Raw genomic sequence first — 16,097 nt, forward strand, 5'->3', positions numbered from 1 at the left:
CGACCTGGGAGTCCGAGTCCTATATGCGGGACCGTTATCCTCACCTTTTCCCTGACTCAGGTACTTCCTTCTTATGTCCGTTCGAGGACGAACGATTGTTTTAGAAGTGGAGAATGTGACGACCCAAAGGGTCATCATCGATTTTCTCCCTTTTTCCGTGCTTCTGAGGCATTGAAAACCTCACCTTTAGTTGCCTCGATTTGCGTGCACAGTCCGGACGCATAACCGGAAAAGCTTATGTGTTAAATTATGCGAAATTTGATAAATTGTGGCTTTAAAATGGTTAAAGTTGACTTTGGTCAACATTTTGGGTAAACGGATCCGGACCCGTGATTTGACGATCCCGGAAGGTCCGTAGAAAAATATGGGACTTGGGCGTATGCTCGGAATTGAAATTCGAGGTCCCGAGCCCGAGAAATGAATTTTTTAAAAGAAATTGTTTTTCTGAAATTTATTTAGAAATTTGAAATGAAAATGGATTAGAAAGCGTTGGTATCGGGCCCGTATTTTGGTTCCTGCGGGTACAGGTCTTATATGTGGTTTAAGCGCTTCCTTTGAAATTTGGTTGAAATCGGACGTCATTTGACGTGTTTCGGACCTAAAACTCTAAGTTTGAAAGTTTATGAAGTTTGATAAAAAAATTGATAATTTTAAGGCTTGATTCATTGATTTTGATGTTATTTTGGCAATTTAATAGCATGGTTAAGTTCGTAGGATGTTATTGAGTTAGTGTGTGTGTTTGGTTAGGAGCTCCGAGGGCTCGGGAGTGTTTCGAAAGTGTTTCGGAGTGGTTTTGGCCTTAGAAAAGTTGCAGAAGTTTCAATTCTGGTGTTCTGGTATCTTGTTCTATGCGATCGCATAGGTAGCATTGTGATCGCATAGAGTAATCCTTCAGGTGCCCCACATTTTTCTATGCGATCGCATAGATTCATCCGCGATCGCATAGCTTAGCCGGACCCTTCAATGCGAACACAACCTTTAATCCGCGTTCGCGTTTCATTAAGTCCAAACCTGGAATGCACAGCCTTTTCTTCTATGCGTTCGCATCAGCCCTTACACGATCGCAATGACCAGCTTCCCCTTACCTTTTTCACGATCGCATAAGGCATTTTTGCCCAGCAATTTTTAAATACCCAAAACATAACAGTGACGAGGTTTAGTCCACATTTCACACGAGTTCTTCTTCTCCACAACTCTTGAGCGAATTTTTGAGCACTTCTTCACCAAAGCTTCTTGGGTAAGTAAATTCCCACTCATTTCCTTCATCTTCCTTCATTAATTAATGAGTTTCTAAACCTAAATCATGAAATTCAAAGTAGAAATTAGGGGTTTTGGGTAGAGTTAGGTTTTTGGGAATTTTGAATGATTCAACCTTAATTTGGGGTCGGATCTTAAAATAAATTATATATTTAAACTCATGGGGTTATGAGTAATCGGATTTTGGTCCGAGCCTCGTGTTTGGATCATGTGGGCCTAGGGTCGAATTTTGGTATTTTTGGAAGAATGCTAGGAACTTCATATCTAAGCTATGAGATTTTGTTATCGAGTCTTTATTGATATTATAAAATTAATTATGCCTAGATATCGTTGTTTCGGAGTCGGATTATAAAGGTCGGAGTCGGATTATAAAGGAAAGGCGGTATTTGAGGGTTGATTGTTATTCTTTGGACCGAGGTAAGTGTTTGTTCTAACTTTAGCTTGAGGGAATAGGGTTAGAGATTTGCTAATTGTACGGTGTATATGCATGGTGACGAGTATCTATACACCGGAGTCTAGCATGACCGTGAGTCTTATTTGTGTTTATTCGGATTTTGTGATACCTCTTCCTTGTTAAATTAATAAATTTCATATAATGTAAAGAGTTTGAAGAAGAATTATGATATGTACATTCTTGGAGCATTGGCTAGAGTATATCATAACGCGTGAAAGTATATGAAATGATTGAACCCCTTTGGAGCGTTGGCTCAGGTGGTAAAGTGAGATAAGAGGTAAAAGTGAAAGAAAGAGAAAGAATTATTGAATTGCTCCCTTGCCGGGATGCTTGTTGTTTTGTTGACTATATCCCTTGCCGGGATGCTGAGATTATTGATATTGTTCCTTTGCCGGGTTTTTAATTGCTTAATTGTGCTCCCTTGCCGGGAGTTGGTTGTTTATTTGTATTCCCTTGCCGGGATTTCTATCATTTATTTGTCTACTCCCTTGCCCTTGTTTGTGATTGTTGCTTGGGTAAGGAAGAGTGATAAAACATGAAGGGTGATGTCGTGCATTGTTTGCTATTGTGAGGAAAGAGTGTAAAGCACGAAGGGTGATGCCGTGCCGCACGATATACCATTCAGTGCCGATTTTATTGATTATATGGTGAGGAAAGAGAGTAAAAGCACTAAGGGTGATGCCGTGCATATTTTATTTATATGATTGCTTTGGTGAGGACGAGAGTAAAAGCACGAAGGGTGATGTCGTGCATTTGTTGCTTTCTGATTCTTTGTTGATATCCGAGTTATGTTGTTTTTTTCATTACTTGTTCTTATTTGATTTACTTCGAGGTTATAGATTTCCTTACTCTATTTGCCTTGTGATTGTTGTTTGGGTGAGGAAGAGCGTAAAACACGAAGGGTGATGCCGTGTACTGTTTTGGTGAGGACGAGAGTAAAAGCACGAAGGGTGATGCCGTGCAAATTGTTGACCTTTGATTCTTGTTGATAATCTGGCATTGTTATTTCTTTCTGTTATTGGGGATTTCTATTTGAAACTGCTAGCTCCCCATAGCATGTTCCCCCTCTTAGTTGTTTAAATTCTGTATATTTTCTTTTATTGCATATATCTGCACAGGTTGTTTTGATAGGTCTTGTCTAGCCTCGTCACCACTTCGCCGGGGTTAGGCCAAACACTTACCAGCACATAGGGTCGGTTGTGCTGATGCTACACTCTGTGCATCTTTTTGCACAGATCCAAGAGCAGCTTTTGGATCTCAGCAGTAGGATTTGATCGGGAGGTGACTTCAGTCCAGGGACTTTCGAGGTAGCCTAGCTGACGTCCGCATGCCAGAGTCCCTTCCTATTTTACTTGGATTGTTTCCCTTTTGTATCTGAACAAAGCATTGTATCTTTTATTCAAACCTTGTTTGTAGTACTCTCTAGTAGTTCGTGAGTTAGTGACACCAGACTCTGGGTAGAGACGTATTTAGACTTCCGCATTTAATCTCAGTTATCTAAGTTTAAAGCCTTCCGCTTTTATTTAATTGTCTCGTTTTGTTTATATTGTTGCGAATGTTATCAGAAATGTTTTAATACTTGGCTGGCCTAGCTCCAATAGTAGGCACCATCACGACTCCCGATGGTGGGAAATCCGGGTCGTGACATGTTCAAACTCAACAAGAGAGAAATTGATTTCTAATTGATAGTTTCTATAACGACTTTTAAGTGTAACAAAGAGTATATATAAAGAAAAAATTGGTATGACGTGAATTCTTTTTAAAATGTAAACAAATTATTTCGAAATAACTCTTTACTTTTTTTAATTCAAAGATAATAAAAAGATAAAGATATTTTTTTGAACATTAGTAGAGAGTTTTATAATTATTTATAATAGAAGTTATATCATGGATAAACTCAAAAAACCGAAATCTTATGGAATATTTACATAATATACGGCCATATTTATTGTTTACTTTTTATAGCTAATATAAATATATATATATATATCAATAACACACGATTATACACATATTATATATGGATTATATATAAATTACACATTATTCAATTTTTTAATTTAAGTGGTCGGGTGAGCACCTATTTAGGCTGATTAGATAAAGCCAAAAGAAAAATATGAAACAATTTCAACCAAAGAGTAAAAATATAATTAAAGTTCATATGTAGATAATATTTTATTAAAACTCATCCTTTTATAGTGGAATAAATTATTTTTTTTGTAACAAAAAATATAGTGACATAAAAAATAAGCTAAAAGAAAATAAATATTGCAAAAAAATGTTAGAAAGATTTAAAAACGAGAAATAAAAGATGACAACAAATTTCTTCTTATGTTTCATCTTTGTTGAATATAAAAAATTTGAAAGTTAATCTCATCAATTTCAAATATTTTTTTTCCAACTCAAATACATAGATTATAAGATAAGGATATCTTAGAATATTTTTTTAATTTACATTATATATCGTTTTTAAAAATCACTATTACTAACAAACTGATATGATATTCGAATTTGAATTGGAATGTAATTTGAGTAGTTCGCATTGAGGTTAAGCCAAATATGATATCGAAAAATAAACTACTTGACAATTTTAAGACAATATATGCAATGTTTTATAATAATAATCAACTAATTTAATATTTAATGATATTTTTTTTGTACATATAGGGTATTAAAAATTCAAATTTTGGGGCTAGAGATATCGATAAACTTAATGTGGAGTCATACTGAAATAAATCGGCCAAAGAATCATTTAAATTTTAGATAGCTGATTAAAGTAAATTTTAAACTAATGATAATATCTTCACTTGCATCATAATAAAGATAATCATTATTATAATATATATGAAGTTTTAGAAATTGAAAATTCAAAATAGTAATATTTTTTGAAAGATAAAATCATACCAAATAAGAGTTCAAATCGTATTATAAGAGTCACGTCGTAAATAAAGAATCGTTTATATCGTGCATAAATATGAGTTATTATTTCACTTTGTGGTTATTTTTAGGTTCCAATGACACCTATGCGAATAGTGCAAAAATAAAATTATCACTACGAGAATTGAAAAAATGTTAGTCTTTTTTCATGTAGTGTTTCTTAATTAATATATGACGATTATCTATAATTATTTAGAAGGTTTAAATGTTAAGGTTATTTACATATAATTCAAATAACTCAGATATTTAACATGGTTAATGTCAACTATTAAAATGAAGTAAAAAAATTCAGTAGCTAAAGAATTTTTTATATTTTTAGATAACCAACTAAAATGAGTTTTGAATTAAGAATAATATTTTCAATTACATTATTATAAAAATAATTATTATTGAAAAATAATATTTTAGTAACTGAAATTTTAAGAAAGAAATATTTTTTAAGAGATATCAGCACACCAAATAAGTGTTCAAGTAGTAGTAAAAGAGTTAAGTCTTATCCAAAGAGTCATTCATTGTCTCAACATTTGATTGTTTTGCCATAAATATGAGTTATTATTTTGCTTCGTGACTATTTTTAGGATCTAATGACACCGGTAAGAATGGTATAAAAAAATGGTTAATTTTTTTATGTAGTTAATATCCAATAATTATCTATATTTACTGAGAAAGTGTAAATTTTAAGATTACTAAAATACAATTCAAATAACTTAAATATTTGACATGATTAATGTCCGCGCATCTGCGCGGGTACTAATACTAGTTTTTATTAAAGAGAGCAAAAATATAAACGAGTAAATACATGAAGAAATTAAAAAAAAAATCATACAATACATGCACATAATGTAATTTTCTTGACATCCTTAAACAAAGATCGTCAGCCACTAATTTCACAAAAAAGTAAAATTTTTAAGGGAAATTTATAGATGAAAACTAGCAAAGCACTCAAAGTTACTTTCTTTGCTTATGGGCAAATTTTGCTACGCCGGAAAACAGGAGAAACTTCAATCAGAAGTAGCTAGGTTTTGCATTAAAGTTAAAGTAATTAATGTGAAAGTATCAATCCATAAACAAATGCAATTAACAAGAATAAACCAGATTTAACTGTAATTAGCAAAGCTGTCCACTTCCACCAAACAACCAGGACCTACCTGTCAAACAAACAAAGAAATTACGTCAATCTAACTTACAAGACAACAACGCCGCACCTCATTCAATTCTCGATCCGCTATCTCGATCTAAGTCCACGACACATATTATTCGCTTTGAGTCTAAGCCCATACAAATTTATCTTTCGGGTTACGCTATAGCGCTAAAAATGTGCGTATCGTGTAAACTTGTGTCGTGCCTTGTAAAACCTTTCATTTTTCTCGCTATTCCGATATAGGATACACCAAAAATTATATGTGTCCCCCTTCTTTAGAAGCTTGCCAGCCTAGAAGTCTGTCAGTCCTATTTGATCTGCCAGTGCTACTTGACCTGCCGTTACCGCCTTCCGTTATGGGTGTGGATACTAAGAATTTGCATTTTATGAGTTCCACTAGCTCAAAATCTAAGTTAAAGCTATCGAATGTATAAATTCATGATTTATACACTAAATCTGACCCTGAATCCGAGGGCATATTCATGTACATGAATCTCTACATCTTTATTAAATCATACTAAATTAGTTCAGTTTTTATTACAATTCAAATATCCAGAAATTACACAAAAGAAGTGCGGTAAATTATAATATTTTCCATATATAAATAAGATATTCATAGTATAATTTTGAATTTAATACAATTCACTATATTTTAATATCAAAAAGCGAAAAAAGGGAGAATTTCAAAGGTAATGAAACATTCTAATGTTTGCTTTGTACTTTGAATTTTACATATCTATTCTGGGACTAGTTTAATACATCAATTAATGTACTACTATTTTATACCTAATATAACATGAATATCGAATATATCCTATTCTTAACACAAAGAACCAAACGTTTAATTAAAAAATAGGAAATAATCACTACATACAATTATATTACCAGAAAATTACACATGTCCTCAATAGACTGATCTTGGTGGAATGTTTAGTTTTTGACCATTTGATCAAAATATCTCCGGTTTTACTTAAACGACATAGTTCATTTAAAGTTTGAAATTCTTATTTGGCGGTGAAAAGTGAAGGTTAATGATTTATTATTACTAGAATCTTTTTAATATTGATCATTTATGCTTAAATTTTTAGTTTAAAGACCAATTTAATGATTTACGGTAAAAAGCTCAAAACTTTATTGTTGGACCATAAAAGTGTTGAAGAAGACAACGTGGATCTTTTTGATTTGGTGTTATAACTAAATTAGTAATTGAGAATTAGGTGCGAATGACTTTTTGTCTTACGATACGGCATGATAATTGATTGAGTGCGCTTTCCTTTGTTAGTATTTGAAAGCTTTGTTTTAAATTTTAGATCATTCGGAGCAGATTTGGACTGTTTGATCAAAATTGAAGTTGCAAATTCGAAGAATACATTATTAAAATAATACAAAACTTATGCAAATCGGGTAGACTTCAATGAATAACTTAACAGATAGATAAGGTGAATATAACATAAACTCAACCAATTTGATAGAGAAAATCTTTAAAGAACAAAGTCATACTAACGTGGTATACTTTGATGAACAATTTAATAAACATGTAAAGCGAATATAATATAAACTGTACTAATCCAATAGAAAACACTGAAGATAACTGTGTACGGGTCTGGGTGCTATTTTTAAATATCACTAATTTTAGGGACATTAGGCTAAGACCAACCTCTTACGGGCCATTCGTGTCAATCACCTTAATATTACTAATCTCTATATTAAACGCGAGAATAATTCGGCTAGCTAGTTTTCGGACTGATAATTGAAAAGTAGCCAGCGTTTACAAAGTTATTAAAAAATAGCTACTGATTTGCCGAAACACGTAAAATTCCAACATAATATGCGTGATTATGAAGCTCCTGCATATAAACTTTCCGCATAATATGTTGGAATTTCAGAATATTATGCTGGAAGCTCATATATAAAAATTCGAACCCCAACATATTATGCTAGAATATTTTTAAAATTTTAAAGTTAGTTTTATTTAGATTTTATATTTACATAAAAAAAAATACTAAATTTCGATTAGTTTTAAAAGCAACCTTTTTGCTATTAAACTCCCTATTTTGTTTCAAAACCAAGCGACCCCTAATTTCGCTTTTTCCCATTTGTTAACAGTCAGCGGTCACAGATATTTCTCACTGTTTTCGTGTGTTTCCTCTCTGTTTTCTCATTTCTGTACGTTCCTTGAGGAGGCTTCTCTCTCTCTCTCTAACACATCCTCCTCCTCTCGGAACTTCATTCACTCTCTCTTTCTCTGTCTACATTTTCTCTCTCTACAGCCATGTCTTCCGATAACTTCACCGACAAAAACGCCGTTTTTCGCAAGCTCAAGGCCAAGCCCGACAACAAGGTTTAAATCTTAATTCATCGATTTTTTTGTTCGGTTTGATCGAAAAGCTATCTTATTTGAATTTTTATCTATTTTTTTCGTTTGAATCGATTGAAAATTGTGAGATCTGATTTAGATCTAGTGTTTTTGCTGAGTAAATTGTAGTTTCTGAGCGATCTAAGTCGGCTTTTGCTTTTTTGTTTGTTTGAATTTTATCAGATGTGTTTTGATTGCAATGCGAAGAATCCTACGTGGGCGTCGGTTACGTATGGGATCTTCTTGTGTATTGATTGTTCGGCGACACATCGTAGCCTTGGTGTTCACATCAGTTTTGTTAGGTATGTTTTAAAGTTTGATTTTTTACTCTTATTTTTGTTTTTGGATTCGTGAGCTGATTTTTAGCTAGATAATTTTTTTTCATGGTGACATATGAGTGGATTTTGTTCGGAGGAGTTGTATAAGGCATGCTTTTTAGGTTTTATAAAAATATAGAAAAAATGATTAGAAATGTTGAAATCAATAGAATCAACAGGTTAGAAGCCGTGACTTCTGCCTTATAAAAAAGTGGCTGATTTAAAATGTGGACTGAGGTACGTGTAGACAATATTTTAAGAGTTGTCTTGAATTTAGGAGTTATCTTGTTCTGTTAAAATTTCAGTGTCTAAGGTACGTTCGGACCCGCTGTCTTGAGCATGGGCAGATGTACAGTTCGCGGCAGAAGCTGAGCCAGGATTTGAAATTTATGGGTTCAGTATTCTGATGACTGAAATCTAAATTAGCAATTTATACATAATTCAATAATTTTTTAAGACAAATGAAGGGTTTGGTCAAAAGTTACCGGGTTCAACCAAACCCGTAGCCGAAGGGCTAGCTCCGTCCCTGGTTCGGGTACGGGATTGGTAAGAACTCAGAAGTTTTGGCCCAAGCCATGTATGTTTCCTAAGAAATCCACTTAATATGAATAAATTATTAATTTAGAACCCATTAACTCAAAATGGCCTAAACCCCACACCTTTAAACTTCAAATCATGGATCCGCCTATGGTCTTGTCAAGTTATATGTTGTTGAAATTTATTTATATATGTAGTTATAATAGGAGTAGTGGGGTGCAATGGTATTCTACTTGATTCTAAATCCTGAATTCGTCTAATAGATTCTATAATATGAAAAGAATTAAGCTAATGATGAAAGCATCTTAAAGATCTAATCATCTGGCATGGTCCTAGGCTCTAAACTCCTCCTAATTGTAGAATATGTGGACGTTGAGCGGCCATTGGGCTAGATGCAGTGAAATCCATTGGTTTCTCAACTATCTTGCTTTGTTTTCTCTCCTTGATGTGTGGCTTTTGGGGTTACACGTGGTCAGAGTTTTTGGTGGTGGTTGATAGATATGTTTTCCTCCCGTTGCTCAATATTGCAATTACATGAGCATGTATCAAAAGATTGCATCTTTTGATTAATATGTGTCGGACAATCTTGATTATGAATTGAGCTTAGGACATTAATCTTGTGCTCCGTATTCGATTGCCATTGAAGCAAACCATAAATTTTGAACTGGAAATGGTCAACACACATGATTTCCTTTTATGGCGGATATTGGTGCGCATACCCCTTTCTTCTATGAAAGAGAACTGATATATGACCTCTTCGAAGCTGCCACTGGGATGCGAATATGGACGATGTAGTATGAATCCCATATGTGTTTCTTATACAATACCAACCGCAGTTTCTGGTTCGAAACCATTATCTTCATTTAAGTTTGCCGGTTTAGTGGATAAGAGGAACCTTAACCTCAAGAAAAACTGAGGGAGAATGAATGGTGTTATGTTAGCAGCATTTAAAGGTAATATTAGCAAATCTTCACATTGAAGTTGATTCACTCACCAATTAGTGTCCGGGGAATGGTTCTTGCAGATTGGTTAAAATTCAGATAATGATACTGAAGAAGGAAAAAGTAACATAGTAGGTCACTGTGGATGTCTATTCCACTTTGCATAATCTTGGTTTATTGCAAAAGAGAGAAACAATAGATGGTTTGAATATAGAAGAAAGACAGGTTAGCAACTGAAATGCGTAGTTTTCAGCTTTTGTATTGTTGAAGTAAGACTAATGTCATATACGCCATAGATGAAGTGTTGGACTATTTGAGCTGCCTGCATAGTTAAGGATGCTGTGTTTCTCTATATATCCTTGTACCATGCACTATCTTAGTGTTTTTAATAATAAAATACCTTGCCTTTTAAAACATAAAGGGTCCTGTTGTCATCTCTGTTTTACATTGTGCCACAACAACTTCATTTTGCCCAACAATTGGTATGACCACCTTAAGAGACTTCATGTGTTTGCTCCAAGGGCTTTAGTTTAGTGTTAAGAGCGCGATGTTTGATGTGTGGATTAGGTGCATGCCACATGTTTGAATCCCGTAGCGGACAAAAGCTTGGTGTTTAAGTGGAGAAGGATAGAAGGTGACCCCTTTATCTACCGAGTTCCGAACCGTGCGCCATTGGCACTCGGGAATTTTTGATTATTAGAGAAAGAGAGATTTTTCTTGCTTGCAGTGCCCTACCTATCATGGTTAACAAAACCGACAAAGTGAGCCATCATAATCTGGCTACTTTTATTCTTAACACATTTTCTTCCTTCTCATTGAAAAACCCATATTCTTTCTTTGGAGGAGGATGTGAATGAAGCCTTCTCTTTTCATCCACGACTAGTTTTTCACACTTTTTCCGATAACGGTGGTGTCGGGGCCAGTTTGCACGCACCTCAATTATTCCACCGGGTACCTGCTTACGTCCCACTAGCACATGTACCGGGTGGACTCTGCCTACCAAGGCTTGGACATATGTGAAGAAATCACCTATTGTTTTTTTGGCTTTACTAGGATTTGAATATGAGACCTCATGATTCTCTTCTCACTTCATTGACCACTAGGCCACACCCTTGGGTGCATGCTAGTTCTTCATATTATATATTGTCACTGCTATTTTTTTCAAATGACACTGCCAATGCGATGAATCTAAGAGAGGAAGAATAGAAAAGTAAGCCGAGGAAGAATAGAAAAGGAAAAGTTCTAAATGGCCGTGTCGGACTTCTTGGCTGACCTGCGTTATTTTTATAACAACCGGCCTGACCACTGCATCACACTTTGGGCCTCGTCAGTTCGTTGATGCTAATCTCACCTCACCATGGTAGCTGGACCTTCCTACCTCTAACGATCAGCACGTCAGAATATTAGTCAAGCGGAGACAATAAGAGCATTTTATTACCTTATGAAAAAGGTGATGACAACAATGGCATGGTTAGTGATTAATCTAGACATTGTTAAACCTAACCTGATCATTTGATTGATTATGAGAACAATTGGCCATCGGAGATTATGGAAGGCCATGAAGGCTAGATTTGAGGTATTTTTGTGGGTCGGCTTGCTTCAAAAGAGAAAGGGGGGAGGGGGGGTTGAACGTTAGAGAAAGGGAGGGGTGATAATATTGCTTTGCATTTCCTTTATCATGATTGAGATGTTCATTATGGGCCAAGAGTTATCTTCTGACCCACCCCCTTTTCTTTTGTAATGTTTTGAGGTGGGAATGGGTATGGCCAACCGGAAACAAATAAATTCTGCATTTTCTTTGTTATTTTGGCATTACTAACTGTCAGTTCTCTGATGAATTGATTCTTGCAGATCAACAAATTTAGATTCATGGTCTCCAGAGCAGTTAAAGATGATGTACTTTGGTGGAAACAACCGTGCTCAAGTTTTTTTCAAGCAGCACGGATGGACAGATGGAGGCAAGGTTGAAGCCAAGTATACCTCCAGGGCTGCGGAATTGTATAAGCAATTACTATCAAAAGAAGTTGCTAAAAGTAAAGCGGAGGATGCAGGTTTGCCAGCATCACCTGTTGCCTCTCAGGGTGTGCAGAGTACGAATGGATTTTTTGAAGTTAAGACTAGTGAAGCTCCAAAAGAAACCTCATCATTTAAGGAAGAAACTCCTGCTTCGCCCAAAGCATCACAGTCGGTTGTTACTACTTCAATTAGGAAACCTATAGGTGCAAAGAAATCTGGGAAGCCAGGTGGTGGACTTGGAGCTCGGAAACTTACTAAAAAGGTATTCTTAGTCTTATGAGCTAGAGAAATGGTTGCAGGGTATAGGTTGCATATTCTGAAATGAAGAATTATATGTGCAGTTTAGAGTAAGCTGTTTAACAAATTTGCTCCACCAATTTGGAGTTTATTAATTGATTAAGCATCTTTTACCAATGTACAGCCAAGTGAAAGTCTCTACGACCAGAAGCCTGAAGAACCGCCTGTTCAAGTTTCTTCCTCCAATTCTACAAGTGATGCATCAACTATTGGTTCATCATTCGCATCTCGCTTCGAGTACACAGACAATGTTCAACCCGCTGAGATGAGTTCTGGAGGCCCTCGTGTTCTTAACCATGTATCCCCTCCAATGTCCTCCAGCTTTTTTTCGGACTACGGAATGGACAGTGGTTTCACAAAGAAGACAAGTTCAAATACGTCAAAAGTTCAAGTGAGTTTGTATTCTAGTTTTGTTTTCAATCATATGAGGATTCTAATGAACTGTTACAGTGAAACTTTAATGTTGACATGATTATATGTGAGATATAAAGAAAGTGATGTCGGACTTGGTTAGAAGGTAAAGATATAAGCTTCATTTTTCACCTTGATATCCCCAGGAATACTAGTTCCGTGGTACGGCTATACTTTTTTCACATCCTATTACCTATTTATACTTCTACATTTGATCTATCTGAAGCAGGCTTGAGTTTTTCTGAACCTGCATAAGTGCTATCCAAGATAAGCATTTAATGTATACAAATAACAAAAAGGGCAGCTTGTTGCACTAAGCCCCTGCTATGTGGGTCCGGGAAGGGTCGAACCACATTGTGTCTGATGTATGTAGCCTTACCTTGCATTTATACAAAAAGCTGTTTCCACGGCTTGAACCCGTGACCTCGTGGTCATGGCAGCAACTTTTATTGTTGCGCGAAGGTTTCCCTTCCATTGAGCTTCTGAAAGATTGGGGGCAGTGATTTGTGAAAGATTTATTGCTTTATAATCCTATTCCAGTATCCTGCGCTGCGAACAAGTACGAGGATTGTTACTGAATTGAAAAAAAAATTGTTGCCCTTGGAACTTCGGATGCTTCTCGACAGTCTATTTGCTTTTCTTTTTTTCTTTTTAAATGGAACTACCCATTAGCACTCTTGAAATACTTATTGCCCCACTCCCTTCCCCACTGAAGAAACATTTTCAGTAGGTTAACCCAAATCGCTAGTGTGTCTCTACCTTTTTAGTCATTCTAGAAAAAGTAAATGTTCATCCTAAACATTACCAGTGCAAGTGCAAGTTTCAAGTGTCTGTTACTAATAAAAAAGAAAAAGAAACAACTTTCCGATGTTTTCTTTGAAATCTAGGTTGCCTGGAATATTCTTCGCTTTTTTCTAAACCTCATTTGTGTTGGATTTGTCCTTTTATCTGTGATTTACTGCTCTCACTCAGTTCTTTTGCTCCTGATAGATGAGTTGACCGCTTTGCCTAAGTTATTTCTGTAGTCTTCAAGTATTCTTTTCTCTCTTCTCCTTTATCATCTTCACTGGCAGTGTTTATTTCACTGTAACTCACATCCTATTTTAATCAGATTGAGGAAACTGATGAAGCAAGGAAGAAGTTTTCTAATGCAAAAGCAATTTCTTCTGCCCAATTCTTTGGTGATAAGAGCAAAGCTGAAATGGAAGCCTCAGTTTCTCTGCAGAAGTTCTCGGTATGCTTGCTTATTGTAGTTAACATGCCCATATTTTTAGGGGCCTTGCTGGTTTTTCAGTCAGCATGGAAACAATGAAAACCCCTCCCTTCCCTCATTCATTATGATAGTTAGGGTCTTTGTCCTACTAATTAGAAATAACTATTATCGCAACAACAATATGCCCCATGTTCTCCTTTTTTCTTCCCATTCCCTTTTGTCCTTTAATGCACCGTACTTTTTCACATGCTATCATTTTGCTGGGAATTTGTGGTAACTTAAAAAGAGACTTGTCTATATTTTTCATTAATGTGGTGTTCATGCTTTCCTGAGCCGAGGGTCTATTGAAAACAACCTCTCTATCCTCACAAGGTAGGGGTAAGGTCTGCGTACACACTGCCCTCCCCAGATCCCATGTTGTGGGATAATACTGGGTATGTTGTTGTTAAAAAGAGACTGTTTAACGGTTACTGTGAGGGCCTTCTACAATGGAACTTATTAATTACCAGTACTTGGGTTGCAGAACCACATTTATCTGTATGTTGAAGATACCTTATTGATGTTGTTTACTGATTGAGGGATATATGATGGATAATTCTTGAAATTCCATTTATGGAGATAATGGTGAAACACCATTTGCCATAACTTGAGATAATGGTGTCTTGCTGACCTCTTGCTTGTTCGCTTCATAATTGCTTATGTTCATTTGCATAACAAGTTATCTAAATACTGCTGGTCCAATGTAATGTGGAATAGTTAACCCCCTCAGGTCTTTTTAATACTTGAATCTCATTTAGAAGTAGCTTGTAATAGCTACTTCAGCAAATGAATATGATCTGTAAGCTAAAATGATCTGCACAGCTTATAGCATTAGTCCTAATCTGATTATTTACTTGTTACATTTGCCTGTCGGGTTGCTTCCGCTAGCGCTTATTGTATATTTACTTCGTCAAAAAAAAAACTTGTGCTTATTGTGTATTTTGTCTGACTCACGTCTGAAGAATCCTTTTAGTGTCAATTTCTAAACGAGTTCAACTATATTACTTGAGCTTGACCTGAAAAAAGATAAGTTCGCCTAAAAATGTATGAGTCAGACTCGTGCACCTAAAAATGTGTTCTGCTATCTATTCCTCAGGGTTCAAGTGCCATTTCTAGTGCAGACCTTTTTGGTAACGATGATAGAGCAGATCTGGACCTCACTGCTGGTGATCTCATTAACCGACTCTCTTTCCAGGTATAGAAGCAATAATAACACAAACGTAAACGCTTTTCAATTCCCATAAGCAAGTTTTGAACGGAATGCTCTTTCGTTTGTCTCTCTGTTTTCAGGCACAACAGGACATCTCCTCTCTGAAAAATATTGCTGGAGAAACTGGAAAGAAACTTGGCTCCTTGGCAGCAACCTTAATGTCCGACTTTCAAGACAGAATCCTGTGAGGAAGTCACCTTGGGTTTAAAGTCGTGAAGAGGGAGGTTACGGGATTTGTATGAAATTTTTTCAGAAAGTGAAAATAAGAGTAGACCTCATAGGTTTTTGAGGAAGCTGGTCTTGTCTTATTAAAAATTTCCTTATGTATGTTTTTCTTTTTCTTTATTTAGTTCTTGACGAGGTTCGTAGAGCTTTGTTAAACATTTTACTGTGTACTAGACTGCGTCCGAGTTGTGAAATCAGCGAATTGTAAACTAGTGAAAACTATTTCTCAATGTGTTCAATTAATTATAGGGTATGATTTTATTCTCTTTATCGACCTGGCATATTTAGTCGATTGTGCATATTGCTACCACCATTGGCAGCCACTACTATCATTCCCAACTAGTACCGTCATCCCAATTCGTTATTACAATTGCTACCACTGCATAATTGTCAGTCAACTACCACGGCCGCCAGCTACTACCACCACACCTACATACATTTACCATCAGCTACGACTACCAAAAGCTACCACTTTACAATTAGAGGCGTATTCGGTGTAGAAGCTATGAGTTCATTTGTCTCAAAAAATCATTATATATGTATAAATAATAAATTTTGAACCCACTAAATTAGATGAAATGTGATAGAATTGCGAATCTGAACTCATAAAGTTCAAATCCTGGATCCGCCTCAGTTTGCAACCTAGTGTTATTTTATAAGTACTACATTTTAATATATGTATTCAAATTCAGATATTTTAATTTTACAAAAAAAAAGAAGATGTTCCTTTAAGCTAATTTTATCTT

At 35.5% G+C, this 16,097-nt stretch overlaps 1 protein-coding gene across 1 annotated transcript; it reads left to right on the top strand.

Moving 5' to 3' along the window:
- The first annotated feature begins 7,860 nt into the window (after positions 1–7,860).
- On the top strand, positions 7,861–15,621 carry LOC107771184 (putative ADP-ribosylation factor GTPase-activating protein AGD8). Its single transcript, XM_016590519.2, has 7 exons — positions 7,861–8,130; positions 8,329–8,447; positions 11,792–12,218; positions 12,378–12,644; positions 13,776–13,898; positions 15,013–15,111; positions 15,207–15,621. The coding sequence occupies exons 1-7, from the start codon at positions 8,062–8,064 to the stop codon at positions 15,312–15,314; spliced, it is 1,212 nt and encodes a 403-aa protein (XP_016446005.1). The 5' UTR covers positions 7,861–8,061; the 3' UTR covers positions 15,315–15,621.
- Positions 15,622–16,097: the final 476 nt, after the last annotated feature.

The sequence above is a fragment of the Nicotiana tabacum genome, chromosome 5 (genome assembly GCF_000715075.1).
Source record: "Nicotiana tabacum cultivar K326 chromosome 5, ASM71507v2, whole genome shotgun sequence".
Lineage (NCBI taxonomy): Eukaryota > Viridiplantae > Streptophyta > Magnoliopsida > Solanales > Solanaceae > Nicotiana > Nicotiana tabacum.

Excerpts from the sequence above, each read along its gene's own strand:
- LOC107771184 (XM_016590519.2), top strand. The coding sequence starts at position 8,062 with ATGTCTTCCGATAACTTCACCGACAAAAACGCCGTTTTTCGCAAGCTC. Across the intron at positions 8,448-11,791 it reads GTTCACATCAGTTTTGTTAG|ATCAACAAATTTAGATTCAT; the intron begins GTATGTTTTAAA and ends TGATTCTTGCAG. Across the intron at positions 12,219-12,377 it reads CTCGGAAACTTACTAAAAAG|CCAAGTGAAAGTCTCTACGA; the intron begins GTATTCTTAGTC and ends ACCAATGTACAG.